This window comes from Drosophila ficusphila, unplaced genomic scaffold, assembly GCF_018152265.1.
Source record: "Drosophila ficusphila isolate 14025-0441.05 unplaced genomic scaffold, ASM1815226v1 contig_414, whole genome shotgun sequence".
Taxonomy (NCBI): domain Eukaryota; kingdom Metazoa; phylum Arthropoda; class Insecta; order Diptera; family Drosophilidae; genus Drosophila; species Drosophila ficusphila.
Genome location: NW_025064328.1, coordinates 9961979 through 9975803, shown reverse-complemented (window position 1 = coordinate 9975803; position 13825 = coordinate 9961979). Strand labels below are relative to the sequence as shown.

At 46.6% G+C, this 13825-nt stretch overlaps 3 protein-coding genes across 3 annotated transcripts; 1 reads left to right on the top strand and 2 right to left on the bottom strand.

Annotated features, from left to right (window-relative positions):
* Positions 1-3227: 3227 nt before the first annotated feature.
* LOC108096533 lies at positions 3228-4785 on the bottom strand. The gene is made up of 3 exons (XM_017198218.1): positions 4606-4785; positions 4320-4528; positions 3228-3787 (listed from the first exon to the last, which is right to left on the bottom strand). Exons 1-3 carry the CDS (start codon positions 4682-4684, stop codon positions 3470-3472), a joined length of 606 nt encoding a protein of 201 aa, XP_017053707.1. The 5' UTR covers positions 4685-4785; the 3' UTR covers positions 3228-3469.
* A 291-nt stretch (positions 4786-5076) lies between these two features.
* Positions 5077-8056, bottom strand: LOC108096945. Its single transcript, XM_017198905.1, has 4 exons — positions 6503-8056; positions 6213-6445; positions 5744-6140; positions 5077-5693 (listed from the first exon to the last, which is right to left on the bottom strand). Exons 1-4 carry the CDS (start codon positions 7964-7966, stop codon positions 5184-5186), a joined length of 2604 nt encoding a protein of 867 aa, XP_017054394.1. The 5' UTR covers positions 7967-8056; the 3' UTR covers positions 5077-5183.
* A 737-nt stretch (positions 8057-8793) lies between these two features.
* Positions 8794-13815, top strand: LOC108096621 (condensin complex subunit 3). Its single transcript, XM_017198366.2, has 7 exons — positions 8794-9238; positions 9296-9472; positions 9535-10349; positions 10403-11930; positions 11994-12599; positions 12658-12813; positions 13095-13815. The coding sequence occupies exons 1-7, from the start codon at positions 8987-8989 to the stop codon at positions 13674-13676; spliced, it is 4116 nt and encodes a 1371-aa protein (XP_017053855.1). The 5' UTR covers positions 8794-8986; the 3' UTR covers positions 13677-13815.
* The last annotated feature ends 10 nt before the right edge of the window (positions 13816-13825 follow it).

Genomic DNA, 13825 nt, shown 5'->3' with positions numbered 1-13825 from the left:
CCTTATTGTCGGTGTTGGCTGCTTCTTGCCCCGCCAGATGTTGACTAGTTGTCCCTTGTTTTTGGCCAGCTTGCGATGTTCTGCATGTGCATCCTGTTAATTCGCCGACAGGGATTTATCACCCACTGCAAGATATGCAAATGGCGACTTTGGGCGCTTTAAGAACCATAAATTAGCTGGAATGCTTATTAAAATTGGCAGCTAAAAATAAAATTAATTAGCTATGTGTGTTGTTTAGTAGGTTTCCATTTCATTGAGCCTATTAACTAACTAACCTATCTACAACCACTTCCCACCACATTTTGGTAATTTAGTAAGTAGCTTCAAAGGTTAAAAACTTTAAAATCTGTACTTGTACAAAGTACTATTTATTTTTTGAGACAAAATCAATATTATGAAGAGCCATAAAATACATTTAAAATTTTTTCTTAGTCTTAAAGCTTTTCATTACAACTTTCCCAGGAGCAATTTGAGTATCTCTCTTGTTTAAACTTATTTCTTATTTCCCTACCTCATTATTGCAGTTTCCCAAACTCTGGCCAAAAAATCCTCCCACCGCTCCTCCCGAAACTTTGCGCAATGCAAAGTCATTTGCCAGCCATTGGCGAGACGTGCGACTTTCGTGGCTGCCAAATTCAGGGGAATTCCGGAAGAGGAGCTCCACGAGGAGTGCCAGGCGGAGGACCCGCGGATCCCTAGCTCCAGTTTGGAGGGGAATGTGTCGCGGTTTGTCAGCTTGGCGCGTCGCCCCGATGATGGAGTGCGGCATTGTTGCATTTTAATTGAAATTTCTTTGTGGACTTGGCGCGACAAAGCAGCAACAACAACCGCTAACGAGTGCACAAAATGATGGCAAATAAAAGCAGAGCAAAAAAAGAGGACAAACAGCCAAAAACATGGTGTAACTCTGTGCCATTGCCAATGTGACAATACATAATAATGAATGAATAAAGCGGGCAAAGCAATAACGTCAGCGGGAAACTCTTCAGTAAAATTCCGAAAGGGTATGCTCTAACATTCACGAATTTCTGAACAAGTTTTTGATTCAAAACTTAATATAAAATACAATTTTATTTCGGTTAGTTTTGGTCCAAAGATTCACGGCTTTTTATAATAAAATATCGGGTAGGTAACATTGGTTATCTGTTTTACAAATAGATCATTTGATACTACCACACATTCTGTATTACCTTAAACGTCTTATTTTAAATATAAAATTTAAAGTCATCTTTAAGAAGGGTATTTCAAATTCACTTCATTCAGCTTGGCACCGCACTGTTATCAACTTTCAGGGGTCGAGGCTCGAAATCCGTCGCATTTTTGCGGCTCAACGCAAATATAATAATAAATTTTGCATATTGCCGTGGCTATTATTTTTCATAAATGGAACTGTTGTCAATGGCTGGGCCTGCAGTCCTCCTCCTTCGGATGTCCTGTAATGGTTATTCTTGTTGTTGTTGTCTATGCTTCGCTGGCCGCTGTTGTTGCTGTTTTTATGCGCATCCTGTTTGCCTTTTTGTCACCGTTTATTGTTTTTCCCGGCCAAGGATATATAGAGGACTGGGGTCTGGCGTTGCGGTCACTTTATTGTTTGCCGGATACGTTCCGCCACATTTCGAAAAGTGCCTCCGAAACATCAGCAAAGGATGCCGATGCCGATGGCGAGGAGCGGGCGAGCCACGCGATGGAAACCACGTAATTTGCCGTCTGATGAAGATTTACGACATGAAAGCCGCAAAAATAAACGCCGAATACACGAAGGCCACATAAAGCAATCCGTCCCCCAGTTCCGCCACCCACTGAGAGCCATGATGGATGGCCAGCCGGCTGAACCTGAACCCTATCCAACTTTCTGGCCTCCATTCTCCCCTCGGTCATTTATGTAAATTTGCTAAGAAAATTAAGCCCGAAATGAAGAGATTTGTCTCGGCTTTATTAGCCAAGATGGAGGAGTCTAGGCACCGGAAGTTCATCTAGGAGCCAGCCCAGCATTTTTGGCCCGGCAAATGCCCCTCCAGGGTCCTGAAACTAGAGCAGGACATGCTTTGTACACTGGGTAAAAATTATGACATGTCATTTAGCTTTCAACGTTTGGGATTCCTTAAGGATACCGCTCTTAATGTGCACACTTAACCATCTTTAATGCTCTCTTTTTCATGTCAAAAGCGAATTTGATTCACATTTCTACTATTTTTATAAATACATCAATGTCATCAATCACTATCAAATTATGAAAGCCAATTATTTTGTTTATGGAAATTGATAGTACTATTAAGCAACACTTTGATTTATTATTATTATATTTATTATTTTTGTATACATTCTCTTTCACTTTTGATTATCCCAAGACTCAAATCTCAGTGTAAGTTGCTGTGCAATTCATGGGCGTTAACGAGCCATCTTGTATGTGTGGCCCAAATGAGGGGGCGTGGTGCATTCCAGACCCGAAAATAAGGACAAAACAAGAGGCCCACGCACGGCAACACGGATGCAGCATGTCTCATGTTAGTATCTGTTTTTAATGGCAACTCCATTAGATGAGCAGGATCTGGCGCCCACCCAAGGCCGGATAAGAGGTCCTGCCCCGCCCACCGCCCACCGCCCCCTGCCTGCTTATGAATACTCCCTCCAAGCGGCGACTGGTTGTCCAATAAATAATTCATGTCTGCCCAGAAGAGCCGCCCCCGAAAAATCCTCCTCCCATCTGCGAGATCCTAATGCGGATGCAGACAGAGGAAGCTGGGCATGCTGGAAACGGAAACGTAATGCAATTCGCAGGACCAAATGAAGGGCTTAATGCATGTATTCATGGCCTCGATGTTTACCAGAAACAGAATACAATTCCACTTTGGGGCCCAAGGATGCCGGGCATGAGACCCTAATGCTGGGATTAAAATTATTCTATTAACAATTTGCAAGGGGATAAGCTAAGGGCAAGGAAGCTGTGATACTCCAAATGGAACTAATTAATGAGCTTATCATTTTGCATATATTATAACAAGCTAGGTTACGAAAGGAAGGTTTTCGAATATCATTATATGGCCAAATAAAAAAATATTGTGATAAAACTAACCAATGCATTGGTAGAAGCAAGCTGTTTTAATTTGCAATTTTTAAAATTATATTGAGAACTACCTATGTTTTGGTCAGAATTAAAAACTTTTTTAATATAATAATATAAACTGCAGTTTTTTGTTAAATCTAATTTAATTAAAAGTAATGCAGGGTAAAATATTATGATTTATTATAACTAGCCTACTGAAACAAGAGGCAAAATATGTGTTTCTCGTTTTTGTTGGTTGTGTGAGGCCAGCTTTTATTATCACACGGCAACATGGTGGCCTATCTACATTACAGAAGACATAGATCTAAAATTAGCTAGGATTTGGCATTGAGTGGAGTTGAGTGTGTGGCATCCCGGGGGGAGCGTTGAGTGCCCGTAAATTCAGTGAGTTGACCCATAGCAGGACTATTGCAGCTTGAGTAGAACGTGGCCGGCGTGCCGTTTGTACAGAACCAACGACATGTTGACCAGAAAGGGGGCGGCCAGCCAAAAGAGCCGTGTGCCGATGCCCGTGTCCTCGCGGTGGAAAATCCCGGAGGCAGCGCCTCGACCCGTATTGCAAAAGGACTCCTCGCAGCAGGACGTGCAGGCGTAGAGCTTGGTCCGCTCGCCGATTATGATGCAGCCGGGCTCGCAGTTGGCAGTGCATCTCCGGTCCAAGGACCACATCTTTGGCGAGCTGGTGGAGTTTTCCGTGCTGGTGGTGTAGGAGAACCGCTTGACCTGCAATCAGTATTCGTTCATTGGTTACTCTATGGTTTCCATTCGATCTCAACCACCAAAAATCCAAATGTTTATTTTAAAAACGTTTAGGTCCCAACTCATAAAAGTAGCCAGTTTTACCAATTTTATTTTTTTAAATATAAGCATTTATGTTTAAAAAAGAAGCAATTACATTACTTTTATGGTTTTTCTGTTATTCTTATTTTCAAAGTTGGTCAAAATCTTAAAATCTTATCCATATTTGTATGCGTGTAAGTTCCTATTCATTTTCAGTTTCTTTTCCAAATTTAAAAAACAATTATTTCGAAGTTTTTGTTTTTTTTTTTTTTAAATACATAATTGCATATTGGTTTCCTGAATTTTCCTATGGAACAATTATGATGAACGCTCTATGTTGCTTCGTTTTAGCTGATATAGAATAATAGTTCATCCATTTCAATATAAAAACTTCACTAAATTCATGGATTTAAAATTTTGTATTGATAAAACCAATGGATTTTTTGGTTTGACTTTAGTGTCCAGCACCACTCACCATGCAGATGAACTCTTCGCCGTGGCACTTCTTCATCAGAGCGGTGTCATTGCGGACCGCGACATCCACGCAGGCCTCTCCGTCGTCCATCGTGTGGCAGGCGTAGCACCAGAGCAGGTTCACCCTTTCGATGGCCGCCGCCGTGCGGTGGATGTGCCCGCTGGTCAGCGACGTACTCGGTCCGGATCCCGGCGGAGTGGTGCCCGTGACTAGACATTGGATTGGAGGCATTATTGATTTTTCCCGGCCAAGGTCGTTGGAATTCACCGAGGACTAGAGTACTCACCATTATTGACGCAAGCCGTGAATACGATGGACGAACTGGTCAGCAGGAAGTAGAGCAGCGTGACGAAGGGTCGGATCATCCTGCTGGCCACCCGATTCGTTGGCTAATCTACCGTGGCCAGAGATTCTCTTGTTTACCTGCTCCTCATTCCGCGAACCCCACTGCTCTCCAAAACTGACACTTGATGCCCGAACGTCAGAAAAAGGTAACACGAGAAGGACATGCGCAGTGGCTTTCCATTCTCAGTCGGGATTCAAACCAGGCAGTTATAAAATATTTAGTTGGTTTTTTTTTTTACTTGGTATGTTTTCAATATTTTGAAATAAAAAAATAAATAAAACCGAAAGCTTCAAATTTTATACCTCATATTCAGGTTGTTCAAAAATCTTATTATAAACAATGTTTTATATAAAACGGACTAGCATAAAAAAACATATTTTACCTAATAAAAGTGAAAACATGTAGCACCAATATTTTGCTTAATAAAACTTTTTTACTAAATAACCAGGACAAAAACGGTAGGACAGGATAATTTTGCAAGCGAAACGGCGATTGTGGGGAGAACACGGAAACTAGATTTAGTAGAGTCGCAGGTACTGAAGCGCCTGGCGACTCTGCATCGGGTAGAGTTCGCCCACGTTGTACATGAGGTCCACCACGTGAGTGGGTCGCAGCATTCGCCAGGGCATAAACTTGAGCGTCTTCTTGTCGCAGTGCACATCCTTGTCCTGCTCCAGGGGCAGGGGCACCTCGTTGAAGAGCATCCTGCCATCGACACTTCGCTCCAGGGTGCAGGGTAGCCCAATCTGATCTGCCAAACCCTTGAAGAGGATCGCCCGCTCGAACTGGCAGCCGCTGCGCACCATTCCCAGCGGAACGAAGTTCGTGTGCAGGACGTGGGTCAGGTCCTGCAGGTGGCACTTGACCGTGTTCCGGCAGCACTCCTCCGTCGAGTTGAGGTCCAGAATCTTGAGATTATCGTTCATCACGGCGTAGACCGCCTGGGCGACCAGCTTGGCCCGCTTGGCCACATTGTCAAAGTCAATGGAGCGACGGATCCTTTCGGGATTTTCAACCAAGCCGTGAATCTAAGGAACAAGTTGGTATAGTGTTAATATTGCGATTAGGTAATACCCACAGCCAGCGTCTGGTTGAGTGCCTCCAGGTACTGCGGCAAGAAGGGATCTCCAGGTCGCTTGCAGTAGACCCAGCTCTGATCACCTGGAGTATCCGTAATTAAGGTTAAGCATCGCACGGGCACTGGGATCACATCGTTTTCATCCGGCCTTGGACGATCGAAATTAACCACTAGCACGGAGTCCAGGGGCGAGCAGTCGTTGCGCAGGATGTCCTGGAAATTTCGGAAGTCTTCGAACTTCCTGCGCGACACATAGAAGTCCTTGCCGGCTGTGATGTCCGTAAAGGTCAGGCTGTTGCGGATGGCGAACTTCATCGTGGGACACTTGGACAGGATGCTCTCGATGGCCGGGCCCCAGGTGGAAACGCAGAAGGCATGCTTCTGGAACTCCAGCAAACTGAATTCAAAATAAGTTTGTAAATATCCTTGCAGTACAAACTAAAAAATCTTAAAACATTAACTTTCTTACACTTCCAGAATACCCCGATCGATGTAGGCGTCAATAAACTCGTTGAAGCGCGTGGTCTGCAGAATAAAGTTGGTCACCGAGGTCTTAACCAAGTTGGACAGCGATTTCAGGGCCCGCTTGATGGAGGAGACTATGTAGTTGGCCAAGAGGGTCTCTCGCACAAGAGGTTCATCGATCAGAGTGCACAGGCAGCGGAAGATATTGTTCACCAGAATGGAGTGAGCATAGGAACGCTGACATCAGAAGAGCAATCAATTAGGATTATACATAATGAAACCCGTGATCATTACCATCAGCAGCTGGGCAAGCTGCTCGGTCAAAAAGCTGTAATCCCCCAGGATCGCGCGGTACTCCTCGTTCTGGGCCAGACTCTCGATGATCGTCAGCAGCGAGAGGATGAGATCGATGGACAGGGTGGGTTGTCCCTGGGTAATGATTGCCGTAAGGACAACGGCGATGTCCTGCTCCTGCAGCTCGGCAGCCGTTTCCCGGAAGGAGGCCTCCAGCAGGCGAGCAATAAACTCTGCCGCCTGCTCACGCACCTTGACGGGCAGTTCCGGCGACATTAGGATGGACACCAGTTTGCGGATGGCACCCTCCTCGTAGGCGGCCACAATTTGTCGCAGTGCATCCGGAAACTGGGACATGCGGTGCAGGCCCTGGATTACAAACGCGGCCGGAGCTGGCTTGTTCTGCATCAGACATTTGAGGAACATATCCGTGAGCTCTGCCTTGTGCATCCGCGGCAGAAACTGTTCGTACTGAGCCGTCTCTGCGAAGATCGAGATTATGCTGCAGCGCATTTCTAACGGCATCACATCCATGTGGTTGCGCAGCTGCTCCACGACCAGGTCAAAGAGGTTCTGCTCGAAGAACAGCTTGGTCATCTTCTCGGAGCGCAGGGCCGTGGCCAGGACTTCGATAATATCGGGGGCTTCAGGTCCTTGGGGGTTTTCGCAGAAGGCCTTGACCAGCTGCTGCAGGACGAAGAAGCAGCGATGCAGTGGCTCAAAAACGCTGTTGTCTCCAGTGTCCGCCAGAAGGGTTTTCAATGTTTTCAGCGCAGCCTTTCGGATCTCCTGGAACTCGTTGGTCACCTCGCAGATAATCCGATCGATGGGAAAATCTGGCTGGGTAGTGAACTCCAGCATTTGATCGGCACTCTGGACTAGAAGCATCCGATGCAGTGCCTCGATTGAGTTTAAAACCGTGTCCGGATTCTCAGAATTAATAAACACAATCTTGAACTTTTCCAGAAACTCGGTGGCCTCCAAAATGCCATGGGCCATCTGGGGATCCTTCAGACAAACATTCAATATATATGTCAGGTACTCGATGCAGAAATCGTCGGTCTCCTTTAAATAGAATTTGCACGCCAGGTCCAGGATCTGATCCGCCTGCTGTGGCTCATAGGTGGCCATGTCCGTTTTTTCCAGCAGAGCGGTGAGCAGGAACAAAGCAAAACGTCGTATCATCGTGTTCTCCGAGTTGATGAACAGTTCCTTTTCCAATAGGATTTCCAGCAGGCGGTGGGCCCTAAGATCCAGGACATTAGCATCCTCGCGGCGGGCGAAATCTGTGATGTGGCTAAAGACGGTCAGCAGGACGCACTCCTCCTGGGAGCTCAAAAGAAGCAGGGCCGTGTCCAGCTTCTTGATCGGCACATTCACCTCCGTGAAGGATTTCTCCTCGTTCTTGGTACGATCCGGATAGGCGGTCTTGGCCTCGTAGACGCGCTTCGAAGCACGAGACATGATACGGCGGAATTAGTTCCTTTAGTATAAACACACCTTATATGTAGACGGTTTTCAACATTTTTGAAATGACAAATTATTAACAGCTAGTCAATCGTCTTAAAACTTCTGGGTGTAGAAAACAGGGTTTCTATTGAATTTCATTTATTGAATTTCAAAGTAACAAAAGTAAATATTTTTATATATTTAATATTTGTACTTAAGGTATTGTCGAATAAAAATATTGTCTGTTTTATTAATTTAATTATTTTTAAGGTTATCCCATTGCTGATGATAATTGCTAAATCTTCTTCTTCCTAAATCGTATATTCCTGGTACATTCTTATCAAAAATTTGAGTTTTCCGTGGTATGCACATTTCCAAATTTTTCAGATTTTGTCCTTTACAAACTATCTGTTATCTGCCGACTGTATTATCTACTCTAAACATAGTACCAAAAAAATAAGCTGAAAATTACATTTTACAGTATGTACTTTGCATTCTCAAGAATCTACCCTTTACAAAATTTCAATATACCCAGTTGAGAATCAGTACAGTACGGTATTTCTTATCCTTCAGGTAAAGAGTGTATAACGATCAGGGATGAATATGCCATGCTTTATTCGTGGTTTGACTTAAATGTGAAGGGATACTGCTCGGATTAACGGCTCAGAAATTTATTTGACCCAATTAGTAATATAACATAACGAAAAATGTTAATCTTACAATGCCATAACTAAAACGCATTTTTTATGTACTGGTATACACATTTCAGTTATTTTCAAAATGGATCTTGGCAATCGATAGGCGAGCGATCACATTTATCGCTCGTAACACAAAAAAAACACTAAAAAATCCGCACGCGTCATTTGAATTTAACAAGCGAACTGGGGTGGAAAGAAGAGAAAGCAATAACGCGACGCTTGTTTGTTTCGCCATCGCTTGGTGCAATTTGAAAACTGTTTTTTTAAACCAGAAACCAAAAAAGCGCAACTTATAAATTGACTGCGGATCCTGATCTACAATACATTTAAAAACGTAATGCCCAGACCGAAGGCGAAGGCGGTTGAGAAGGCCAAACCAAAGGCAACGGGCAGCAGGAAGCGTCCGGCGGTTACCAAGAAATCCAACAAAGATGGGGAAAAGGAGAACGAGGATCAGGGTGCGGCCACCTCGACCACTGCCTCCGTATCCTGTTCTGCGGAGGCCATGTACGCGATAATGCGACACGCCGAGCTCAAGGAATCCCTGCACCAGCGCTATGTTAAGGAAATGCAGCAACTGTACATAAAGGTGAGTCGCGTCGTTTTATTTGAAATTTCCGTCTTTAACAATCTAATAATCTTCCAGATGGGCCACGAGTCCTTCAAGTGGGCCTTCATCAACGTTCTGAAGGCGGTCCTCGAAGCGGAGGAGGGCAATGAGAACGCCACCATGGCCCTAAACTTTTGCGCCAGTTTCGTCGCTACTCCTGATGAGAATCGCACCGAGCCCATGCTGGGGGAAACCTTCCACTGGCTGCTTACCGTATGTGTCTACTGTACAAAATTTTACCACATGTTACTAATTGGATATTCCCGCATCTGCAGACCTATTCCAGCAATCCGCACATCCGCTATCGAATTTGCTACTTTATTAATCTCATACTCAAGAAACTGGGACCCAATGCCGCCCTGGATGACAACCAGTGCGATGATATCCTGGAGGCTATGTTGGACCGAGTGAAGGACGTGTCTGCCAGTGTGCGCAAGCAAGCAGTTCTGGCCATGCAGCGCCTACAAAATCCAGACAATCCGAACGATCCTGTCGTCTGTGCCTATCAGTACCATTTGTCCGCCGATCCGTCGCCCAATGTGCGACAGTGCATCATCACATGCATGGGCCGGAACTACATTACTATTCCGCACATCCTTCAGCGGTTGTGGGACGTCGATGAAAAGGTGCGCCGCCACACGTACGTGAACATGTGCAACTACCCGGTGCGCTCGTACAAGGTGGCCCAGCGGCTTACCCTACTGGAGCAGGGGCTCAACGACACCTCAGCCACCGTGCGTAAAACGGTGGTCAACTTTATGCTCAAGACGTGGGTCGAGTCGTACCAGCATAACTATATTGCCCTCACGGCGGCCCTTAAGCTGGATTCCGACGAGGAGGAGCTGCTGCGCTTCCGACGCGTGGCGAAGCAAATGCTGAGGGTGATCTTCGAGCAAACGGACCACCTGAAGCTAGTCGAGCAGCTGCCGTTGAGCGACGATTGCGAGCTGCATCGCTGCATCCCTCACGAATCGCTGACCGTGGAACTGCTTATCTACTGGCAATGCCTCAGCGAGTACCTGGACATGGAGGCTCCCGAAATGGACCCGGTGCTGCCGGAACTCAGTGTCTTTTGTAACTACGTAGAAAAGTAAGAAGAGTGTTCTCCGTACTATCAATCGGTATAAAATAATTGTTTTGTAGATTCTGCCAATTTCAAAAGCCAGACATGGACAAGTTTGCCCAGGTTGAGTTCCAGAACATGCTGCTCTCGCTGGTGGAGATCCTGCAGTCATACGATCTCGGGGACGAAATCGGACGGGGCAACATGCGCCTGCTGATCACCAACCTGTTTAAGGATTGCCTGCTGGACCACAAGATCGTAAACGTGCTAGTGCGCTGCATGGAGCAACTGATCACGGACATGAACGATCGGATGCAGTTCTTCATCGAAATCATCTACGAGCTGTGCGAGCTTAACACCAAGCAGAACGAGCTGATTCACGACCGCAGTTTGATTAATAAGTTGCTGGACGACTTGGACACGCCTCTGAAGATGAAGATCTCCTCGCTGAAGGTCAAGATCCTTGAGATGGAGGAGCAGGAGGACAATTATGTGCGCCAGAAGGAGTACATACGTGCGCAGTCTGTGAACGATGAGAAGACCGCCGTCACCGAAGAGTACACTGAGTTGATCCGGCCGCTGTTGGAAAAAAACGGCCTGCTTGAGATGCCCGCACGGCCAAAGCTTTCCAAGCAAGAGCGCGTCTTGAAGGGACTGTACACCTGCTACTACATGACAGCCTCTCCGCACGTCCACAAGCTGACGCCAAGCCTGTGCCAGCTGTACAAGGACTTCATATGCCGCTACCTGCCCTGCGGCGAGGTGGACATCTTCGAGTGGGCCATCAAGTGCGGCACCACCTACAGCATGTTCTACGAGGCCTACAGCAAGGAGGTGTTTGAGGTGGTGGTCGACCAGTTTTGCAACAACAACATCGTGCGACTGTGCGAGACGGCGGCGATCTGTATTTTGGAGCTGTTGGACAACTACGGCTTGGACTACTTCAACGATTTTAATCAAACCGGCAGCCAAGTGTCGAAGACGAAGCGAAGACAGCTCTACACAATGCAGGAGCTCTACGACGACGACGATGGCAGCCAATCGCAGAACAACGAACAGAACACCGACATCATCATGGTAATGGGCCACTACATGGAGCGAGTGCAGAACAAAGGCGTTGGCCTAGCCATCGTTCGGGGGCTCTGCCGTTTGGTGCTTCGCGGTCATTTAGACGATCGACCGGATGTGTTGGAGCAGCTGCTGAAGCGGTATTTCAACCCAAACACCGAGCCCATTATCAGCCAAGTTTTGGGTATGTTTTTTGAGGAGCTAAGGCGCCTCAACAAGCAGAATCTTCTCCAGCCTTGTTTCCTGTCCACTGTTTGGACCATCATGAACTGTAGTTATGACTCGCCGCTTAATGGCGTCCAACCCGAACACTTGACCAAGTTTTTCCTCGAAATGACCGTGCAAGAGGTCAGCACACCCCAAAAGAATATCCACAACAAGATGGCAATAAGTATTCTGCAGTATATTCAAAACTACTTTACGGAGCGCAAAGATATGTGCCGGCTTCTGGCAAAGGAGCTCACGAATCTCTCAGTGAACGTCTTCAACGGGCCGGAGATTAAGACTGAAATTCTCGATTTGGCGGACAAGCTGATAGCTGTAAGTTTTTCTCAGTTGACCTAGGAAACATTTGTGCTTACTTAGTTTTCTTTTAAATTTCAGAGCGAATTGGATCCTCGAATGATTAAGAACATTGAGAACTTTAAGCTTTTGGTCAATGGTAGTTTTAATCCGCCTCCGCGCAGGAATCCGGAGGACGGCGAAAGCGATGAGGAGTGCGAGACAGCCACAGTGACAACGGCGGAATCGGAAACGGCAGTGCCAGTACAGACGGCAGCCCCTCTTCCCGAGGATCCTACCAACGAGGCGAGTCATACTCCTCCTGCGGAAATTTCGCAAACTGAAACAAGCGTAGTGGTGGAGGCCGCTTCCACTCCAAAAGCAGTGGACCCAGCAGCACCAACACCCGAACCGATTGTGACCACCTATGGGAAAGATAACATCATAGGGATACGACACCTTCGTCGCTCCATGGCCATTAGCCATGCGGATGCGGAGAGCTTATTGGGCATTCAGACAAGTGATGTGGAAGAAAGCCCGGAAACGGAGGTCGCAGAAACATCCAAACGAAACCTACAAAGGCCACAGATGAGAAGACGACTTGAAATGGCAATGGCTAGGTCATCTAAGACACCCGAAAAGCGGCCCCCTAGTGAAAAGGAATCATCCGATGAGGAGATAAGCGAGAGTCCGAACAGAGAAGATAGGGTAAGAATCAAAATATTCCCCCATCACTGCAGATTTTAACTTTTGTGTTCTCTTTAAGTCGAACGATTCGGAGGTGATCGAGGCATCGCCCACAGCCGGCTCGCCTAGTCCGAAAAGCGCTCCGGATGCCAGCTACCTGCGTCTTCGTTCGCTCCGCACCAGGAAAGGCGCCGCAGCATCCACATCCCAGTCCACTCCCACCCAACCTAGCAAAGTGAGTACCAGGCGCTTGCGCATGCAGCTCTAGGCTTTGCCACAGGACTCACGCACCGACTTTCCCAGTACACGCTGTTTAGTTTAAGATAATAGTTGCAATCGGCATTAACAATCAACAAATGTTTTCAAAACTGAACACCAAATTGTAGTTTTAATGATGCCCAATCCGCGCATCCTGGTTATAGTAGTAGCTTCCTAATCCTAGTTCGCCAAAGGGTCAGTTTTCATTTGATTTTACAATTTTATTTTCCTTTTTTTTTTTTTTTGAACTATTATCAGCGAAAGGTCCTGCATCTGGAGACGCCTCTGAGAAACGGACGAAAAAGAGTGCTCAGGCGGACTCCTTCAGATCCAAAGTCTCATTCCCTGCGCCACAGTGATTCTACTGCTCAATCGTCGCCCCGCAATTCCCCGCTGCGTAAACAGCAGCGCCTTGACAACAGGAGTTCCCGGCGACAGCAGATTGCAACGACCACAAACAGTCCCACGGACAGCACGTCGTCGGTGAAGGAAAATCAAGTGCCTCCAGCGATTGTCGTTCAATCGGAGTCCGATTCAGTGCTAATATCCGATTCTGAATCTGAAACTGAAACGCCGGCAACCAGGAAGGCAAAGTCCAAAAAGCCGGTCAAAAAAGGGCTGCCCGAGATTCGATCACGGCCCAGTGCCAGCACTCCAAAGGTAACCACGCGAAACGAGGCACGCGCCCAGCGGATAAGCTCCATGTGCATGACACGGAAACGGATGTCCCTCGAGATGAACCTCAGTGGCGGGCAGCTGCAAGTATCCACGCCGAAGCGTCTGACTCGGGCCGTGGCCCTCACCATGAGCATGGACGGAAAGCGCAGCAGGAGAAAATAGCATCAGAGTTGGATTCACCCCTATCATTTCCCGTTCTGTGTTCGTTTGTTAGAGTTTAGTTTCGTGGCCGTTTATTTTTGTACAATATCTGTAAATTATGTAGTAGTTTCAAGTTTAAATAAATCGTTGAATAGTTTAACCGAACGACA

Coding starts and splice junctions, on each gene's coding strand:
- LOC108096533 (XM_017198218.1), bottom strand. CDS start 4,684: ATGATCCGACCCTTCGTCACGCTGCTCTACTTCCTGCTGACCAGTTCG. Junction 4,529..4,605: donor CACGGCTTGCGTCAATAATG/GTGAGTACTCTA, acceptor TCCAATGTCTAG/TCACGGGCACCACTCCGCCG. Junction 3,788..4,319: donor GCGAAGAGTTCATCTGCATG/GTGAGTGGTGCT, acceptor TACTGATTGCAG/GTCAAGCGGTTCTCCTACAC.
- LOC108096945 (XM_017198905.1), bottom strand. CDS start 7,966: ATGTCTCGTGCTTCGAAGCGCGTCTACGAGGCCAAGACCGCCTATCCG. Junction 6,446..6,502: donor AGCTTGCCCAGCTGCTGATG/GTAATGATCACG, acceptor TTCTGATGTCAG/CGTTCCTATGCTCACTCCAT. Junction 5,694..5,743: donor CACTCAACCAGACGCTGGCT/GTGGGTATTACC, acceptor CTTGTTCCTTAG/ATTCACGGCTTGGTTGAAAA.
- LOC108096621 (XM_017198366.2), top strand. CDS start 8,987: ATGCCCAGACCGAAGGCGAAGGCGGTTGAGAAGGCCAAACCAAAGGCA. Junction 11,931..11,993: donor TGGCGGACAAGCTGATAGCT/GTAAGTTTTTCT, acceptor TTTAAATTTCAG/AGCGAATTGGATCCTCGAAT. Junction 12,814..13,094: donor CTCCCACCCAACCTAGCAAA/GTGAGTACCAGG, acceptor AACTATTATCAG/CGAAAGGTCCTGCATCTGGA.